Source organism: Oncorhynchus tshawytscha, linkage group LG11 (genome assembly GCF_018296145.1).
Source record: "Oncorhynchus tshawytscha isolate Ot180627B linkage group LG11, Otsh_v2.0, whole genome shotgun sequence".
Lineage (NCBI taxonomy): Eukaryota > Metazoa > Chordata > Actinopteri > Salmoniformes > Salmonidae > Oncorhynchus > Oncorhynchus tshawytscha.
The window spans coordinates 12539611-12559709 of NC_056439.1; the positions used below are offsets into that span (position 1 = coordinate 12539611).

The following is a 20099-nucleotide window of genomic DNA, read 5'->3' on the forward strand; positions in this document are numbered from 1 at the left end:
TTAAAACAGTTGGAGTTGAATGGCTGTGACAGGAGAAATCTGTGGATGGATCAACAAAATTGTAGTTACTCCAAAAACACTAACCTAATTGACAGAGGGAGAAGAAAGAAGCCTGCAAAGAATAAAAAATACTCCAAAACATGTTTGCAACAAGGCACTAAAGTAATACTGCAAAACAATTGTCAAAGTGTCAAAGTGATTTAACATTTTGTCCCAAATACCAAGTGCTAAAAAATGTTTAAATTTAACTAGGCAAGTCAGTTAAGAACAAATTCTTATTTACAATGCCGGCAAACCGGGTAACAGTGCCTTGTTCAGGGGCAGAACGACAGATTTTTACCTTGTCAGCCCAGGGATTCAATCCAGCAACCACTAAGATACCTGCCGCCTCATTTGTCCATAGGATGTTTTTCCAGAACTGTATTAGGGTTCGTTTCTTTCGTATCATCATTGGCTCATTGGTGAAATTAGCATTATGACAATATATTTAATTAAATCATTCAAAACCCTGTATTAATGCAAGTGCAGACAGAAGTTGACAAACAGGAACATAGCACGCATGTTTCTGAGTAAGTTCTGCATCAAACAAAAGATCTCAAGTTGTTTTATTAAACCAAAGTCCCGCCTTAGTGATGTCACTGACTACGCTATTACCTTTTTCCTCCTGAGACAAAAACCCTGCATCCATAGCTATACAAACATAGAGTTTCAGTGTGTATCTAAAAGCTAGGCAATAAATGTCCCTCCCCAAAGCTGATTTATTGTGGAATATCTGAGTACTCTCTTATCTCCCACACTCCCCTGCAGAGTTCTGTCTCAGTCACACATTATAAGAGGGGTCTTTTTATAAGAAAGAGAAAGAACTAAAAAACCATTGTGGAATACTAAACCTCTACAATGAATATATATATTGTCAATATGTAGTCTAGTACCCTATAAATGTAAGGAGGGAGGGGTCTTATATCCCCTCCCCTTTTATTAATATAACATAAGCATAATCAATTATTCTAATACATCAAACATCTGTACAGACCCAAATCATCCTGACAAATATATAGGATTTTTTAGATGTTTTTTTGGCAAACTCTGATCTGGTCTTCCTATTTTTGAGGCTTACCAATGGTTGTTGGTAAAACCATTGGTTTTTGTGGTAAACCCTCTGTATTTACTCTGGTGAAGTCTTCTCTTGATTGTTGCCTTAAACACAAATATGCCTACCTCCTGGAGGGTGTTCTTGATCTGGCCAACTGTTGTGATGTTTTTTTTTCTTTACCAGGGAAAAAATGATTCTGTCATCCACTACAGTTGTTTTTCTGTGGTCTTCCGGGCCTTTTGGTGTTCCTGAGCTCACCAGTGTGTTCTTTCTTTTAAAGAATGTACCAAATAGTTTATTTGGCCACAACTAATGTTTTTGCTATCTCTCTGATGGGTTTGTTTAGATTATTCAGCCTAATGATGGCTTGCTTCACTGGCAGTTTCAGTTCTTTGGCCTTCAAATTGAGGGTTACCAGCAACAGATTCCAAAGGCAAATGCCACACTTAAAATCATCTCTACATCTTTTATCTGCTTAATTGTAAATTAACTAATGAGGGAATAACACATACCTGGCCACAGAACAGCTGAGCAACTTTTGGGGGGGACCACATTTAAAAAGTGCTGTAATTCCTACACCATTCACCAGATCTGGATGTAAATACCCTCTGCACTTTCAGCTCATATTCATGATTTAATTTAAACTCCAATATGCTGTGGTAGACAGCTAAAATAATAGTAACTTGGTCACTGTCCAATTATTTATGGACCTGACTGTATGTTACTGAGTGGCCGAATTACAGTTTTGACTTAAATCTCCTGGAAAATCTATGGCAAGACTTGAAAATGGTTGTCTAGCAATGATCAACAACCAATTTGACAGAGTTGAAAGAATTTTGAAAAGAATAATGGGCGAATATTGTACAATCTAGGTGTGCAAAGGTCTCAAGATACCTGAAAGACCCAGAGTTGTGAATAATTATGCCAATGAGATATTTTTGTATTTAAATTTCAATAAATTAGCAAAATAATTTAAAACATGTTTTCACTTTGTCATTATGGGGTATTGTGCGTAGATGGGTGAGAAAAACAAAACAATTTAATACATTTTGAATTCAAACTGTAACACAACAAAATGTGGAATAAGTCAAGGGGTATTAATACTTTCTGTATCTAAAAATGTAAAATAGCTTCACTATCAATTTAAAAGCAGTGCTAGAGTCAAGAGAAACTATGCTGTTCCCAATACTTGAGATTAATTTAAAATCTATCAATTATACCACGTCCATATGGGGGTATCGAACAGTGCAATTGTAATGATTCCTCTTTCTGCGTCGACACGTCACCCTACGTGAAGTTTACTAGATAGGTTTTTACTTGGGAGGAATTTGTCTATACAGTGAGCCTGAAATTGGCCCAGCTGTACTGCAAGGAATTCTAATTGGTCAACCACAGGCTAGGGCTGGGTTATAAAACTAGATCCTGTCCCTTTGTTCTGGGGAGATAATCACAGGAGAGAATCACTGGGAGAGCATCACTTAGGACAGGGGAGAAGGACCATCTAACGTAAGCTAACCCCATTCCATACAAATGTGCGCAACCGCGACATTCAAACGAGGCTGCAAAGAAAACTACTGGGACTGTAGCGACTGTGTTGACATCAAAATCTGGGGTGTGAACTACGTTTCTATTATTGCGTTGATTGACATGGTAACGGCTCTATAGTATTGGAGAAAAGTTGAAAAAACTGACACCTCCGACGCTGTACGTTACATCGTGACGTGCCATGGCGTTAACGTACAGCACCCATAAAGCAACTAATTCCGTCTTACAGCCTCTCTCCACCAGGTGTAGCACAGATCACAGTTGGACAGTTGGACAGATCGAGTGAAAAAAAGCCGTTTCCTCACACAACATCTCTCCTTCTCACTATCACGCAATAGGTTTCACTTCCCCACCCACCGACGGAGCTCATTGCCTTCTTGAATCATGTAGAGATGGGCATCATGAAGGTCTCGTCATTAATTTTGTTGGAAAGGGGAGAAATTGTGCTTTACAATGGTATTAATATTACAGTTGATCTGTAAGTCTTACGTTAATTGGGCGCTAAAATAATTGTACGGACCAGCACGATGTACAAAAGTGAGTTAGTTCATGTTACCTCCCCATATGATTTGTCCTCTTCGAATAAACCTATTTTCCTCACCCTGATTTGCTTAGGGGTCTGTGGTATTAAAGATTAACATCAACTGCTAACACCGGTGACCACCTCAGCCATGATTATTTTACTGGAATGCCTTTATCTCTGGGCATAATTGTGTTTAATATTTCCATACTTGAAATAAAGTTTGGAGAGCAGTAGATTAGGCGCTCAACCAGTTTAAGAAGATCCAACCCCAAAATTGTATGAGTGCTAGGAAGGAATAGGTGGGACCTATTTTTAAAATAGTAATCTGTGCCATACAACCATTACATTAAACATTTACAGTGGTTAAAACCATTATCTCTCATAGTGCCGGGCTGTTGGAGTAGAGGTTGGGGTTGGCCTTGAACTTTAAATAATGTTGATCTGAGCTGCCACCACTGTCGTGTCCACTGCCACCTGCTACTGTCTCTCTGTGGCCAATACCGTGTCCGCTTTCACTGACCGGCCTGTGCTCTCAGACACACCCCCGGCAATTCTCCTTGAATAGGCCCTCGCTCCTTGCGTGCGCACACACACAGACACACACACACACACACACACACACACACACACACACACACACACACACACACACACACACACACACACACACACACACACACACACACACACACACACACACACACACACACACACAAAATTCAAAAGATTCAGTTTCACACATGCGCAACAGGTGGCTCTGTGGCGCAATGGATAGCGCATTGGACTTCTAGGCTTGTGAATGTGAGGTGATTCAAAGGTTGTGGGTTCGAGTCCCACCAGAGTTGACCTTTTGAAAAAAAATGGTGATACAGGAAAATGTACAAAGGAAAATATCATACTGGAAGACAAAATTATCTTAGTTAACCTTTAGACAAATTTTTGTTGTTAAAAGTATAGTATAACATTTAGAAGGAGACTTGAGTAAGGCTAAATTCTGATATGTATATTTGGCTAAATATATATATTTCTCAACAATCTAATAAAACACTTATATTTGTGTGAGCTAAATATAACATTCAGTGCCTTCGGAAAGTATAGAGACCCCTTGACTTTTTCCACATTTTGTTAGGTTACAGCCTTATTTTAAAATTGATCAAATCGTTTTTTCCCCTCATCAATCTACACACAATACCCCATAATGACAAGCAAAAACAGGTTTTTACAAATTTTAGCAAATTTATTACAAATAAAAAATATCACATGTATATAAGTATTCAGTCCCTTTACTCAGTACTTTGTTGAAGCACCTTTGGAAGCGATTACAGCCTTGTGTCTTCTTGGGTATGACACTACACGCTTCGCACTTTAGGACTCCTGAGTGGCACAGCGGTCTAAGGCACTGCATCGCAGTGCAAAATGCATCACTACAGTCCCTGGTTTGAATCCAGGCTGTATCACATCTGTCTGTGATTGGGAGTCCCATTGTGCGGAGCACAATTTGCCAAGCGTTGTCCTGTTTAGGCTGGGGTAGGCCGTCATTGTAAATACGAATTTGTTCTTAATTGACTTGCCTAGTTAAATAAATAAAACAAAAAATAACATCTGTATTTGGGGAGTTTCTCCCATTATTCTCTGCAGATCCTTTCAAGGTCTGTCAGATTGGATGGGGAGCATTGCTGCACAGCTATTTTCAGGACTCTTCAAAGATGTTAGATTGGGTTCAAGTCCGGGCTCTGGCTGGGCCACTCAAGGACATTCAAAGACTTGTCCCGAAGCCACTCCTGTATTGTCTTGGCTGTGTGCTTAGGTTCGTTGTCCTGTTGGAAGGCGAACCGTCGCCCCAGTCTGAGGTCCTGAGTGCTCTGGAGCTAGGTTTTCATCAAGGATCTCTCTGTCCTTTGCTCCGTTCATCTTTGCCTCGATCCTGACTAGTCTCCCAATCTGTGCTGCTGAAAAACATCTCCACAGCATGATGCTGCCACCACCATGCTTTATTGTGTAGATGGTGTCCAGTTTCCTCCAGACGTGACACTTGGCATTCAGGCCAAGAAGTTCAACCTTGGTTTCATCAAATGTATCCGTTTTTTAATTTGCTAAAATTTTCCAAAACCTGTTTTCGCCTTGTCATTATGGGGGATTGTGTGTAGATTGATGAGGGGAAAACAATAATTTAATACATTTTAGAATAAGGCTGTAACGTAACAAAATGTGGAAAAAGTGAAGGGGTCTGAATACTTTCCAAATGCACTGTATATTTCTCTCATGCTTCTCCTTCAGTTTGGAAGAAATGTATTTGTTCAAAACTGTTCAACTATTGTCTTTCTCTCTCTTGGAGTCAACTACTCACCACATTTTATGCACTGCAGTGCTAGCTAGCTGTAGCTTATACTTTCAGTACTAGATTCATTCTCTGATCCTTTGATTGGGTGGACAACATGTCAGCCACACCATGTGTGTGTTTTAATCAATTATTTTTTGACATGATTATATTTAGTATAGTTTAACCTAAAAAGGATAACTTTTTAAAAGTTTAACACATTTAATTTTTATGAAATTCAATGAGGAGGATGGTCCTCCCTTTCCTCCTCTGATGAGCCTCCACTGCCTCACAGGTAGATGATTATAGTTTTTGGACTAAAAGTGTGTGCGCAGACAGCAGTTTGTGTGAAAATGGAACCGAAATGTCCATTACATATGTTTTCCTGAAAATTCACATAAATATTGACCTTTGGAGGATTGTCTGGGACTTTGGGTTTAGCCAGCAATGCCTCATTTAAGGACATATAACTTTTAGTCTGTACATAACATGGAAGAGTTCTAGGCAGTAAAGGGTAACTTTTTCAAGCTACAGTACTGTGAAAAAGTATTTGCCCACTTTCTAATTTTCTCTACTGTTGCATATGTTTAATACGGAATGTTATCAGATCTTCAACCAAAACCTATTATTAGATAAAGGGAACTTGAGTGAACAAATAACACAACAATTACATACCTATTTCATTAATTTCATAAACAAAGTTACGCAACACCCAATGTCCCTGTGTGAAAAAGTAATTGCCCCCTTACACTCAAAAACTGGTTGTTAGCTGCAAAAATAGAGAAAATCCGAAAATCGGCAAATACTTTTTCACGACACTGTATTTCCCCTTTGAAGCAAGTCTTGACTCATTTGAGCTTGAAATAAACAAAAATCCTAATAAACGCAATGTAACGTTGAAACAATAAAGCCAAACACCCAATGACAAAAGATAAGTTAAACATACAAAAAGAGAAGAACACACACCAGGTCCTCCTTCTCGATGCGCTGCTGCTCACGCTGCCTGTTGAGGGCACTGTGGTAGAGGCAGACAGGGGGCGGACTCCCTCATCCTCCATTGGATCTCCTACGGGAGCTACTAGTGCTGCATGGTCGCGAGTGGGTCGAGGGGCGCGACAACTGACGCAGCAGCCTCTGGTTCTCCCAGTCGGTCTGCCACACCTCGTCGTTGCTAAAGGAGTAGTTCTTCCTGGTACTGCCTCCACTAGGGCAGACGATGGCCAGGCAACTCCCCAGGCGACTAAGGAAGGTTTCAGAGAGAGGAGGGAGAGATGACAGAGGAGGAAACAGCAGATTAACATTTTGTTAGTTAGCCATGTCATGACTCTCCTGTGAGGATCCAAAAATCAGGTTTACAATGGATCAGCTTCTACCGGACCCCTCTCACCTGCAGAGGTGTCTGGTAGAAGGAGGGATTGATGTGGGGGTTTTGGGACAACTCACGCCCGGTCGTGAACTGTATGCAGCAGAGGACTCTTTTGGTCTTTAGTATTGGTGATTAGAATGTGGCTTTATTACTGAGACTTTTTGCCGCTGAAAAACTCTAACGTCCAAAAGTGAACACTGGATCAATATTCCTAACATCCGAATGTGTGGAATGATGAGAGGAAAACTAATGTCTATTTTGTGATGTAATTAAAAATGGTATAAAAATATTATAACAAAAATATTGTAACTTGAACAGTAGACACACGGTTTATGTCAGGATTTCTTCCTGAAATATCAAAGATGATTAGAGTATTGTTTTTAAGATAGGAATGTGATTTTTGATTTCTAACGAGATCATAGTTTTGATGATACTTTGCCCCAGTAAGTAGCCACCGCCAAGGGAGCTCGGAGAGCGTGTCAGCATGATGGAACAGCCCCTTTTAACCAGAGTGTATAAAGGATGAGTTGATAATTAACATATCAGACCCGAAGGACTCAAGCTGCAGCTTAGGCCTCCACAACCCTGAAAATCAACACGAGGTGAAGACGATAAGTAGCCTCTCTAACAATCAATGTTACGGCTGAGTAGCTATTCTAAAAACTGTATCTATGAAAGTGAATTTAAGTAGGATCATCCTGTTACTCTCTTCAAACCATCGTCGGCTACACTGCTCTCATTACCCCACTGGGGATCATCGACATGGCTTATTAGCTGTCTTCAGAGGACCACTCTTCCAGAATGAGTGAATGTAAACACCACCCTGTTAGCTCTGCTTTAGACTACAGTACAAGGCATTGAAGCCATGGACAACTAAGAAGGACATTGTGACCTCTTGTGGACAATCAGAGCCTTACACTTAAGAGCTCGGTGGAAGGCCCAACGGAACCCTTTTCACAAAGGCCTGGGTCGATCAGAGATAAACAACAAAGGAAGATATTCAAACACGTATAGACATGAATTATTTCTTACCCCAAACGGGCAGCAGTTCAGGGGCAAAGTATTAGGATTACCGTGAGCGTAGTTACAAATGTATAAGTGTTGTCTCTCTTTCTTTCTCCCTTTTCCCTTCTCTACTCTTCCCTCTTTTGATAAACAATCAGTCATGTTGTTGCTAGTCCGATAGGGACCTGTTTCCATCATATATGGGGCAGCAGGGTAGCCTAGTGGTTAGAGTGTTGGACTAGTAACCGGAAGGTTGGAAGTTCAAAACCCCTGAGCTGACAAGGTACAAATCTGTCGTTCTGCCCCTGAACAGGCGGTTAACCCACTGTTCCTAGGCTGTCATTGAAAATAAGAATTTGTTCTTAACTGACTTGCCTGGTTAAATAAAGGTCAAAAATATATATATGTCAAGTTTCTAATCAATAGCGTATACTGCGTTATTATTTAGTTCGTAAATAATTAAATCAATTTGTGTGGTACGGAATGATCAGTAAAAGCTGCCGTTTGTGCAGATGCAAAGAGTATGCGACATTCATAATTTTGAGACTGATATGAGGTAATGAGGTAACGAGTGTTTCTTATTAGGTGCCTCATTTCAGCCCGTTTGCCTCCGTTTGGTTTGTAGTGAATTCAACCCAGGTGTTTCACTGCTGAGCTGGGACAAATAGCTGGACCCTGTCCGAATACTCTTAAAATGCATCCTTCTTTCCTCTCTTCCTTGAAGTAACCACTGGGAATGCGTACAAAGCCGGGCAGTACAGAAGCTCTCTCCAGGAGCCAGATTGAGAACGACTAGCCTAAGCCAGCTAGGCAAGAACAAGTCGTAATCCTACCATGTCCACAAAGTGAGAGGGCTCAGAGGAGCAGCTCTCCCCACTGCTGTAGCGCTCATCCGTCTCTGACTCGGATGAAGTAGAAGACGGGGACAAGCTCCTGTGGCGGAGCTTCCTGATAGGCTTCTTGCCGTGTCTCATTAGGTACGGGTTTCAACCTTGGGTTAACAAAAGATAAAGTCACGAAACAAAGGCTTCCAAAATCCAACTGAATTATATGGCAGTCTAGATAAGAACACAACCTGGTAAACAGAGGATGTGAATGCCTTTAGTTTTGTCTGTATTTTGTGATTTTTTATTTTGCCTGCATATTGGAACACTATACTGTTGATTCAATGTATTGTAATGCACAGGTGTCAAAATCATTCCATGGAGGGCCGAGTGTCTGCAGGTTTTCGCTCCTCCCTTGTACTTGATTGATCAATTAACCCTATCAGCCCTGAAGCCCCAGCAAAAATTGGCTTTCCATTCATCTGACTTTCATTTATCTGCATGTCCAGCCCCTATAATTAGCCTCACAATTAAGTGTTTCACCATTGTATTTGCAGGACAACCAGGGCTACAAGTAGAACACAAAACAATTCGACATAAACAGTTGCATTCATGAGTTTTATTGACAAATGTCAAAAGAAATAAATACATCTCAGTGGCAAATTAATATCCAACTGTGTAGAGTTTGGAGTTGACAGCAACTAAGTGACCTTATTACAGTATTAGACACTATGTTATGGGATATCCTATGATCTTCTATGTAGGAGACCCCCTTTCCTTTTAACAACTCATGTGTAGCTTGTGAGCGTCATAAGGTAAAACATGTTACATGTGCATGTTTGTGGGAGTATCAGAGTAGATAGCTTTTAATAGTTAGTATCTCAAACCATTAAGACTTCACAGACGTATTTGTAAAAAGACCCGGCCCGGTCCCCTTAAGGATCTTCCTTTGTCTCACAAACGCTGCTCTAGTTCAGCCCCTGTTAATCAGAGACAAACGAGCAAGGCACCCCCAACAACAACTGGTCACGCCCTGACCTTAGAGATCCTTTTTATGTCTCTATTTTGTTTGGTCAGGGCGTGAGTTTGGGGTGGGCATTCTATGTTGTGGGTTCTATGTGTTCTATTTCTGTGTGTTTGGCCGGGTGTGGTTCTCAATCAGAGGCAGCTGTCTATCGTTGTCTCTGATTGAGAACCATACTTAGGTAGCCCTTTCCCACCTGTGTGGCGGGTAGTTGTTTTCTGTTTTGTGTCTTTCTGCACCTGACAGGACTGTTTCGGTTATCATTCATTCTCTTTGTTATTTCAGTGTTCAGTTCTAATAAAGTATGAACACGTACCATGCTGCGTTTTGGTCCTCTCCTTCCAACAGCCGTTACATGCCCTCCGGGCACCGATGATGTGGATGTCGATTAAAGCAGCCCCACGTACCTCTCTGATTAAGAATTGGTATCTTCGGATGCAGAAGAAATAGACACTTCCAATGGTCAAAATCAGAAGTCTATAGTTCAAACACAAAATGTTTAAAAGGGGATATAAGTCCAAAATGCACCAACATGACAGTGGAACTCATTGAGTTAAGGTCACTAATTAGTTAAGAACTCCCCTCACCTGAAATGAGTTTGACACCCCTGCATAATGTTACATGCCTGTTTGCTGCTACAGTTGAAGTCGGACGTTTACATACTGTCACGCCCTGGCCATAGAGAGGCTTTTTATTCTCTATTTTGGTTAGGCCAGGGTGTGACTAGGATGGGCATTCTATGTCCTTTTTCCTATGTTTTGTATTTCTATGTCTTGGCCTGGTATGGTTCTCAATCAGGGACAGCTGTCTATCGTTGTCTCTGATTGAGAACCATACTTAGGTACCCTTTTCCCCCACCTGTTTTGTGGGAAGTTAACTTTGTCTTTGTTCAGGGCACATAGCCCAAAGCTTCACGGTTTGCTTTGTTCTTTGTTTTGTTGGCGTCATTTTCAATAAAGAGAGAATGTACGCTTACCATGTTGCACCTTGGTCCAGTCCTTCAGCCAGCCGTGACACATACACTTAGGTTGGAGTCATTAAAACTTGTTTTTCAACCACTCCACAAATTTCTTGTTAACAAACTATAGTTTTGGCAAGACGGTTAAGACATCTACTTTGTGCATGACAGAAGTACATTTTTAAATATTGTTTACAGACAGATTATTTCACATATAATTCACTGCATCACAATTCCAGTGGGTCAGAAGTTAACACACACTAAGTTGACTGTGGCTTTAAACAGCTTGGAAAATTCCAGAAATTGGTGTCATGACTTTAGAAGCTTCTGATAGGCTTCTGTCTCCTAGAGATGAACGTATTTGGTGCGAAAAGTGCAAATCAATCCCAGAACAACAGCAAAGGACCTTGTGAAGATGCTGGAGGAAACAGTTACAGAAAATTTGTGGGCATAACTGAAAAAGCGTGTGCGAACAAGGAGGCCTACAAACCTGACTCAGTTACACCAGCTCTGTCAGGAGGAATGGGTCAAAATTCACCCAACTTATTGTTGGAAGCTTGTGGAAGGCTACCCGAAACGTTTGACAATTTAAAGGCAATGCTACCAAATACTAATTGAGTGTATGTAAACTTCTGACCCACTGGGAATGTGATGAAAGAAATAAAAGCTGAAATAAATAATCCTCTCTACTATTATTCTGACATTTCACAATTTTAAAATAAAGTGGTGATCCTAACTGATCTAAAACAGGGAATCTTTTACTAGGATTAAATATCAGGAATTGTGAAAAACTGAATTTAAATGTGTTTGGCTAAGGTGTATGTAAACTTCCGACTTCAACTGTATATTGGCCAGGCCTCCTTTGGAAAATACATTTATAATCTCAATGGTAATTTATAAATAATAAATAGATAAAATAATAAATACATGAAGATAAGAAATTGTATGGCTCATTTACATTTTGAGATAAGGATATATGGGATTCCTAAATAATTAGGAAATAAATAATACAATTTTGGAACCTTTGACCCGGTGGCCTCCCTGACTCTTCCTCGCTTTCATCTTGGCTCTGGTGATAGCCATCTTCATCATTATCTGCTCCTCTGCCAATGGCGCCGTGCGGATGTCGCTGAAGCTCTTGGAGTTGATGCTAGATTCCTCCTTTGCACCGCTGTCCCCATTCACCACCGACTAGACAGGTAAGTGAATATAGTTTAGAACTACTACAAATATTATAACAGACCAAGGTTAGACATGTTTTTATTAATCAGCTCCCTGGTCATGGAACTCTATTCAAACCTTTGATGGACATGTTTTTGAAAGTGATTGCCACTAAGAACATGAATGATGAGGATCACATTTTATGTGACTACTGTTTGTTCTAAATCTGTACTGTATTGTATAAAAATAATTGGAATTCTAATGGACATCTTTAGGATTAAATCATATATCTTTAATTTCGAATTTCAAATAATGATGCTTCCTTGACATTGATTAGGCCTCAATCCCAAAGGACCCCAAGCCTGGGCAGTTGTATTGAGTGGCTAATGCCAAAGTGGCGTAAAGTAGAATGACGAAGCCACACAGACTTAAAAATATATATATACATATTTAACTAGGCCTACCCTAACCCGGACGACGCTGGGCCAATTGTGCGCCACCCAATGGGACTCCCAATCACGGCCGGATGTGAAACAGCCTGGAATCAAACCAGGGTCTGTAGTGACGGCTCTAGCACTGAGATGCAGTGCCTTTGATCGCTGCGCCACTCGGGAGTCCCTAAGAATAAAGTACTCGTTGCCCTTTCCTTGTGACTTTACCTTGACCTGGGTAAAGGGATGGGAAAAAGTCAAGAGAAAGGGTAAAATACGACAGTGGTTATTTTCATCAGACTATCATTGACCATGCCTTTCTTACAGCCATTCACCAAATAGCCTCACCATTATCATGCCTACCTCTGATTTAATGGAAGATATGCTAGAAGACCAGCTGCTCCTGTCTTCGGCCTCAAAGCCATGACCCTTCTCCTCGGTCCTCGGTTGAGGTATCACCACCGGACCTCTCTGTACCACTACGTTGCTCTCTGTGGAGCCTCCGGCTGGATGTCTGGCTCCTTTCTAGCCTCAGAGCTTATTTCACTCTTTCTTTCGCTCTTTGCTGATGCTGTCACAATCACAGTCGCTGTTGAAAAACGAGTGATCCACTTCGCCCTCCAGTTCTTTGGGGCTGTACATAACAGCACTCTGGTCGAGAACTGAAGAGAGATAACGGGTCATTTTTTTACATTCGATATTCTCAGCTGGTTAATTCTTCATTTAAATTCCAAAACAGTAGCCTATAGGTGACCCTTCAATCATCAATAATTTACATATGTAATCAAACCAGCATTAGCAATGTTTAGGCTATATGCAATTGCATTTGTTGACAAACTGCTTCTTACAATCTAGCTACCTAGTGTTAGCTACAGTAGCTAGCTAACTGTGAGTCTAAACCGAGTCTAAAAAGCACTTTTACAGTACCCAATGCCAAATGCATTTAGCTATTTTATTTGACGACAGGACAATGCATATATAGTATCACTTAATTGCAGGTTTTATTGATCAAGTAAAACATCCACATTTCTAATGGAAGAGCTAGTAAAACAGTCCATGGGTGTACAGTAACAAGATGTGGAAGTTCCTTGATATCACTAACGTTAGCTAGTTACTGTTAAGCTAGCTAACGTTAGTAGTTACCTAGCTAGTAGAAAGACACTTTTACAGTCAGCACCAAAAGTAAACAAGGCATTCTGGCAAAGTTATTTTATTTCACTACAAGACACTTCACTTCAAGACACTACATATAACACTTCAGTGCAGGCTTGATTGATGGGGAAAGCCAGTAGTAGCTTGCTAGCTCAAGTAAAACATCCACATCTCAAATGGAAGCGTTTAGCTAGCATAAAGACAGACAGTTAACTTTATTGTAACGCTATCAAGTCAGTATCCTACAAAAGACCGTATCAAGTCAGCTGATCCTTGACCAGAAATGTCTGCTAACGTCAGCCACCTAACTAGCTAGCTACAATAAAGCACACTAGCTATGTTTTATTTTACGACCTTGCCTGGCATGCACGCTAAATGTATGACTCGATACAAATCAGTTGCTTAACATTAATTAGCTAGCTTTGTTTTTTAGTCCATTCCATTATAACCAAGCAGTCTCCCTGTAACGTTACTTTAAATGGCATATTGAAAGTAGTTTGCTAACGTTACATGAAACGATGCGATGCTAGACTAAATATGTGTGGGTTGAATAGCTACTGTAACTTAAGCAACGTCTTCTTTTAGTGCAGCTTTCCGGTGTTGTGAACGCGCACGCACTCAATTCTTCATTGCTGCGATTTGCCTGCTAGTTTGAGATTTCTGATCACGTTAGGCTGCGTTTCATTGGATTTTTCATATCGGTTAATAATGACTGCAGCTTTCGGTTTGGCTATTTGTTTCAGGTGTATTAGTCTATAAATAAATGTTTTTGCCAAAATTGGTCATCTGTCCTATGTTTTATTCGACTAGTAGTTCTGAAATGTTTATTGCTTGCCCACATTTTACTCCCTCCTCTACGATTAATATAACACACATTCATGGATTATTCATTTCGGTTGCCTATCCTGATGTGAAGTTTGTTCTATTGAAAGTACTTGACTATACGATACATTTATTAAACATAATAATGAGTGTGAGGTTTTGTCATATCCCGGCTAGTGGGAAGTGACAAAGAGCTCTTATAGGAACAGGGCACAAATAATAATATAATAATAATCAATAATTTTGCTCTTTATTTAACCATCTTTCATATAAAACCTTGTAAATTAGAAAAGTGTGAATAACTCACCACATGTTAATGAGAAGGGTGTGCTAGAAAAGATGCACATAACTGCAATGTTGGGTTGTATTGGAGAGAGTCTCAGTTTTAAATAATTTTCCACTCACAGTCTGTGCCTGTATTTCGTTTTCATGCTAGTGTGGGCCGATAATCCACTCTCACATAGGTACGTGGTTGCAAAGGACATCAGTGTCTTAACAGAGCGATTTGCCAAGGCAGGATACTCTGAGCGCAGCCCGATACAGATTAAATTACATTTCCACAGAACTGCTTGCTGCAATTTCGAGGAGGCTCTCTTGTTCAGAGTGGACCGGAGGCAGGGCATGAAAGGGATAACAAATCCATTTTGGGAAAGTACCTGCGTAATTGCACACCCAACTCACTCAGGTGCTTCGCTATATCACATTTGACATTGTCCAGAGGCTTGAGTTCATTTGCACACAAAAAAAATCATACAATGATGGAAAGACCTGTGTGTTGTCCTTGTTAATGCAGACAGAGAAGAGCTCCAACTTCTAAATCATTTGCTTCAATTTTGTCCCGCACATTGAATATAGTTGTGGAGAGTCCCTGTAATCCTAGATTCAGGTCATTCAGGCGAGAAAAAACACCACCCAGATAAGCCAGTCGTCATCATCATGCAAGCAGTCAGACAAGTGAAAATTATGGTCAGTAAAAGAAAACTTTAAGCTCGTCTCTCAATTTAAAAAACTTGTCAATACTTTGCCCCTTGATAACCAGCGCACTTCTGTATGTTATAAATGCGTAACATGGTCGCTGCCTATATCATTGCATAGTGCAGAAAATACAAGAAAGTTCAGGGGCCTTTCTTTAAAACTTGTTAAGGATGGGGTCTAGTTTCCTGAATTTCCGCCTGACTGATGTGCCCAAAGTAAACTGCCTGTTACTCAGGCCCAGAAGCCAGGATATGCATACAATTGGTAGTATTGAATATAAAACACTTTACCGTTTCTAAAACTGTTAAAATAATGTCTGACACTATAATAGAATTGATATGGCAGGCAAAAATCTGAAGAAAAAACAACTGGAATTATTTTATTTTTTTGAGGTCCCAGGCTCTTACAATGGAAAGCTATGGGTCCTATGTAATTCCGGCTCCCAGATTGCAATTCCTATGGCTTTCCCTAACGTCAACAGTCTTTATTCAAGGTTTCATCGTTTTTTGAAAAACTAGCAAGAATTTGGAGTTTTGGTGGAGAGAGCACCGACAGTATCAGTCTTTCGCATGCGTGGAAGAGGGTGCACGCTTCCTAATTTTACTTTCCTATTGAACATACTACTTTCCTTATGAAATATTATAGTTTATTTACATTTTAGGATACATGAGGATTGAATAGAAATGTTATTCGACTTGTTTGGATGAAGTTTAGTGGTAGCTTTTTGGACTCCTTTGTCTGCATGTTGAACGAGTGGATTGCTAAAATCGATGGCGCCAACTGCGCTGGTTGAAAAATATGTTGATCTCTAGGTGCTGTCCTCGGACAATCGCATGGTATGCTTTTACTGTAAAGCCTATTGTAAATCGGACAACACAGTTAGGTGAACAATAATTTAAGCTTTTAAATGATATGCATGTAAGATACTTGAATGTTTAATATTACGATTATTTATTTGAATTGCGCACCCTCCAATTTCACCGGATGTTGTCAACAGGTGTCCCGTTAGTGGGACGCCTCTCCCTAAAAGTTAATCATTTTCACTGTAGTGTCCAAAACATCTTTGTCTCCCTGTCATGGCTTTTGCCCCATCAGTACAGATACTAACACATCTTGACCACCAAAGTCCATTTCATGTCACAAAGCTGTCCAGTACCTTAAAAATATCCTCTCCTGTTGTCCTGGTTTACAGAAGAGGATGTCTTCCTTAATTGACCCCACATAAACTTAACAAACATATACCAGGAGCTGTGCCAGGCCCACCACGTCTGTTGACTCATCCAGCTGTAACGCATAGAATTCACTGGCTTGTTTGCGAAGCAGTAATTGTTTCAAAACATCTGCTGCCATGTCACTGATGCGTCGCAAAACAGTGTTGTTTGATGAAGGCATTGTCTATTTGGTTTTTGGGCCTTTTCCCCCAGCATTGTCCCAGCCATATCCGCTGTAGCAGGAAGAATTAAGTCCTCCACAATAGTATGGGGCTTGCCTGTCCTAGTCACTCGGTAGCTCACCATATAACACGCTCTAGCCCCTTCTTATTAATGGTATCTGTTGCTTTTATACATGTCTTACTAATCAAAAGTCGTCTTAATTCTCCCTCAAAAAACTCCTGTGGCTTATTTTTCAAATTGGCATGTTTTGTTTCTAAATGTCTGCGCAAGAGTGAAGGTTTCATTGAGTCGTGAGATAGAACTTTTGAATGTATAATACACTAAGTTCCTTGGCGTACACATGAAATGGACCACCCACACAGACAGTGTGGTGAAGAAGGCGCAACAGTGCCTCTTCAACCTCATGAGGCTGAAGAAATGTGGCTTGTCACCTAAAACCCTCACAAACCTTTACAGATGCACAATTGAGAGCAGCCTGTCGGGCTGTATCACCACCCACAACCGCAGGGCTCTCGATGTCACAGGAAGGCCAAAAAGATCATCAAAGACAACAACTACCCGAGCCACTGCCTGTTCACCCTGCTATCATCCAGAAGGCGAGGTCAGTTCAGGTGCATCAAAGCTGGCACAGAGAGACTGAAAATCAGCTTCTATCTCAAGGCCATCAGACTGTTAAATAGCCATCACATCATCATCACAGCACAGAGAGGCTGCGGTCTATAGACACAGACCTGAAATCATTGGCCACTTTAATAAATGGAACACTAGTCACTTTAATAATGTCACATTAATAATGTTTACATATCTTGCAATACTCATCATGGCATGGCCGATTAATTAGGGCTGATTTCAAGTTTTCATAACAATCGGTAATCTGCATTTTTGGACGCTGATTATGGCTGATTACATTGTCATCCACGAGGAGACTGTGTGGCAGGCTGACCACCTGTTACGCAACTGCAGAAAGGAACCAAGGTAAGTTGTTAGCTAGCATTAAACTTATCTTATAAAAAACAATCAATCTTAACATAATAACTAGTTAACTACACATGGTTGATGATATTACTAGTTTAACTAGCTTGTCCTGCACTGCATATAATCAATGCGGTACCTGTTAATCTATCATCGAGAGCGTGCTATGGAGTAACCTCTCACCTCTCACGACCTATAACTTAAAGATAAGATCATTTGAATGAGATAGACAGCGAACCAATTTCAACGGCGCCGACCCACAAGGAGTTAGCTGAAGAGGCTAGCTTCCAAGAGTTCCCCACAGAGCCTACTCAAAGTGACATACTGGCTGCCATAAACTCCCTAAGCAAGAAGGTGAACACAAGGTTGGATGATATCTCAAAGAGTATTGGGACTTTGGCCGAAACTGTGAAGGCAACTAAGGGAAGGGTGCATGAGGTTGAGCAGACAACAGTCGATCACGAGGCCAGGCTACAGGACATAGAGAAACAGTGCGCAACATTCGAAAATGACAACAAAACCCTGAAAGCCCGACTGGAAATGCTCGAGTCGCATTCAAGACGCCAGAACATCCGAATATGTGGGATCCATGAGGACACTGGGAAAGGGAAACCCACTGAATTTGTCTCGGAGCTGATACAGGCATTGCTGGGGAGTGAACACTTCAAAACGGCCATCCTGATCGACCGCGCACACAGATCTCAGGCAACGAACCCGGCCAAGGGCGGGCTACCAAGGCCATTCATTGTACGGCTGCACTAAATCAAATCAAATCAAACTATCCCCAGACCAGGGATCCCATCCTCAAGCTGGCTAGTCAAAAGTTTCCCCTTAACTACAACGGAGCCAGGGTCTTTCTACCCAGATCTTACCTTGGAGGTGAGGAACCAACGGAAAGAGTATGATGAGGTACGCAACAAATGCAGGGTGGCCAACATCCGATATGGATTCCTCTTCCCGGCCCGGTTTAAGGTGACAGTCGAAGGATCAACACGTACGTTTGACAACCCAAAAGAGGCCGATCTGTTCTTGACAAGCAAGCTCCCTGGCTGAGGATACAGAACGGCTGTGTCAGCCGGCTAAATGACCAAATACAGGCCAGGAATGTGTTTGAATTTCCGGCCTATGTCTTTTCGATTAGAAGATCAGAAATTGGGACTTATATGATAGGTGAGATGTTGTGGCTAATATAGCATTGTTTAGCATATCATGTTTTAGCGCCACTCACTCCCTAACGTGAGAGTTAAGTGTTAAGTGTTATTTAATATTAGTTTATATGCGGAGCATCTATAGACGACGATTAGTTCAAGCTGTATGTCTAGACACCCTAAGGTTTGTGTGTTAGCCAAGGAGTGCTTCGTTTGGGGAAGTCACTCAGAAAAGGGATGGGAGGGGGGATGGGGTCTGTGTTTTATGTTCATGTTTATTATTAATACAGGTGGCATGACAAGCTCCCGCATGGTGGGACGTTTTTCTTCTGGGTTTTGTATGACAGCAACAATTTGGCTTTAAAATAAGAAAAGCCAGCTAAGGCATGTACAGGCATCTAGAGCTAATCACAAAATAAAAGACAAGAAGGGTAAAATAGTAACAGATCCGCAGGATATTAATACATGCTTTGCGCAGTTTTACTCAGAGCTATACCAATCAAAATGAGATGCTACTGATTCACAAACTATGAAACGCTTTCTCGCTGAATGTGAACTTCCTAAACTAGACAGGGGAGCAGCTGCTGCACTCGATGCTGGGATAACTTTAGAGGAAATTAACACAGCGATAGCACAATTTCCAAACAGCAAGGCCCCTGGGCCCAATGGATATGTAATAGAATTCTATAAGAAGTACTGCGCCAGTCTATCTCCACTTATGTTGCGAATGTTTAAACAATCCAAAGAAAATGCCAAACTCCCGCAAACACTGTATGAGGCTACAATAGCACTGATCTTGAAAAAAGATAGAGATTCCATGGAGATGTCGTCTTATCGCCCCATATCGTTACTCCCCATAGAAAACAAGGTGTTGACAAAGATATTGGCAAACCGATTGAAAACATATATTTCTGACAGGTATTATCCCGGGCCGACATATATACTACAATTTGAGACGCCTTTTCAACGTAATGTATCACAATCATAAGGTTGAGGCAGTGGTAATAGCTTTTGATGCAGAGAAGGCTTTTGATCGGATTGAGTGGAAGTATATGATGTCGGTTCTGGAGCACTTCGGGTTTGGAAAGGAATTTATCAATTGGATGAGAATTATTGATGCACCCTCAATGGCGTCCGTGGTAACCAATCAAGAAATGTCGCAGTCATTCCGCTTGTTCAAGGGGTGCCGACAGGGGTGCCCTATTTCGCCTGCTCTCTTCGCTATAGCCATGGAACCCCTTGCTACTCGCATTCGGGCATGTGCTGATATAGCTTCTGTTAAAATAAAGGACACACAGCACAACATTTCCCTATATGCAGACGATGTTCTTTTGTTTTTGTCCAAGCCTCAAACTTCTATTACACCCTTACTTAACTTGATAAACACAT

The 20099-nt window shown here is 41.0% G+C and overlaps 1 protein-coding gene and 1 non-coding gene across 2 annotated transcripts in view; one reads left to right on the forward strand and one right to left on the reverse strand.

Moving 5' to 3' along the window:
• Window positions 1–11967, reverse strand: part of LOC112262421 — a 29994-nt gene extending 18027 nt beyond the window's left edge. Inside the window, exons 1-4 of the mRNA XM_042330602.1 lie at window positions 11955–11967; window positions 11678–11792; window positions 10014–10174; window positions 6425–6718 (exon numbers count right to left, since the gene is read on the reverse strand). Coding sequence (XP_042186536.1) covers window positions 6425–6718; window positions 10014–10174; window positions 11678–11792; window positions 11955–11967 — 583 coding nt within the window. The remainder of the gene's footprint in view (window positions 1–6424; window positions 6719–10013; window positions 10175–11677; window positions 11793–11954) is intronic.
• trnar-ucu lies at window positions 3915–4006 on the forward strand. Its single transcript is given in 2 exon segments — window positions 3915–3951; window positions 3971–4006. It is a non-coding gene; the product is annotated as a tRNA-Arg (tRNA).
• Window positions 11968–20099: the final 8132 nt, after the last annotated feature.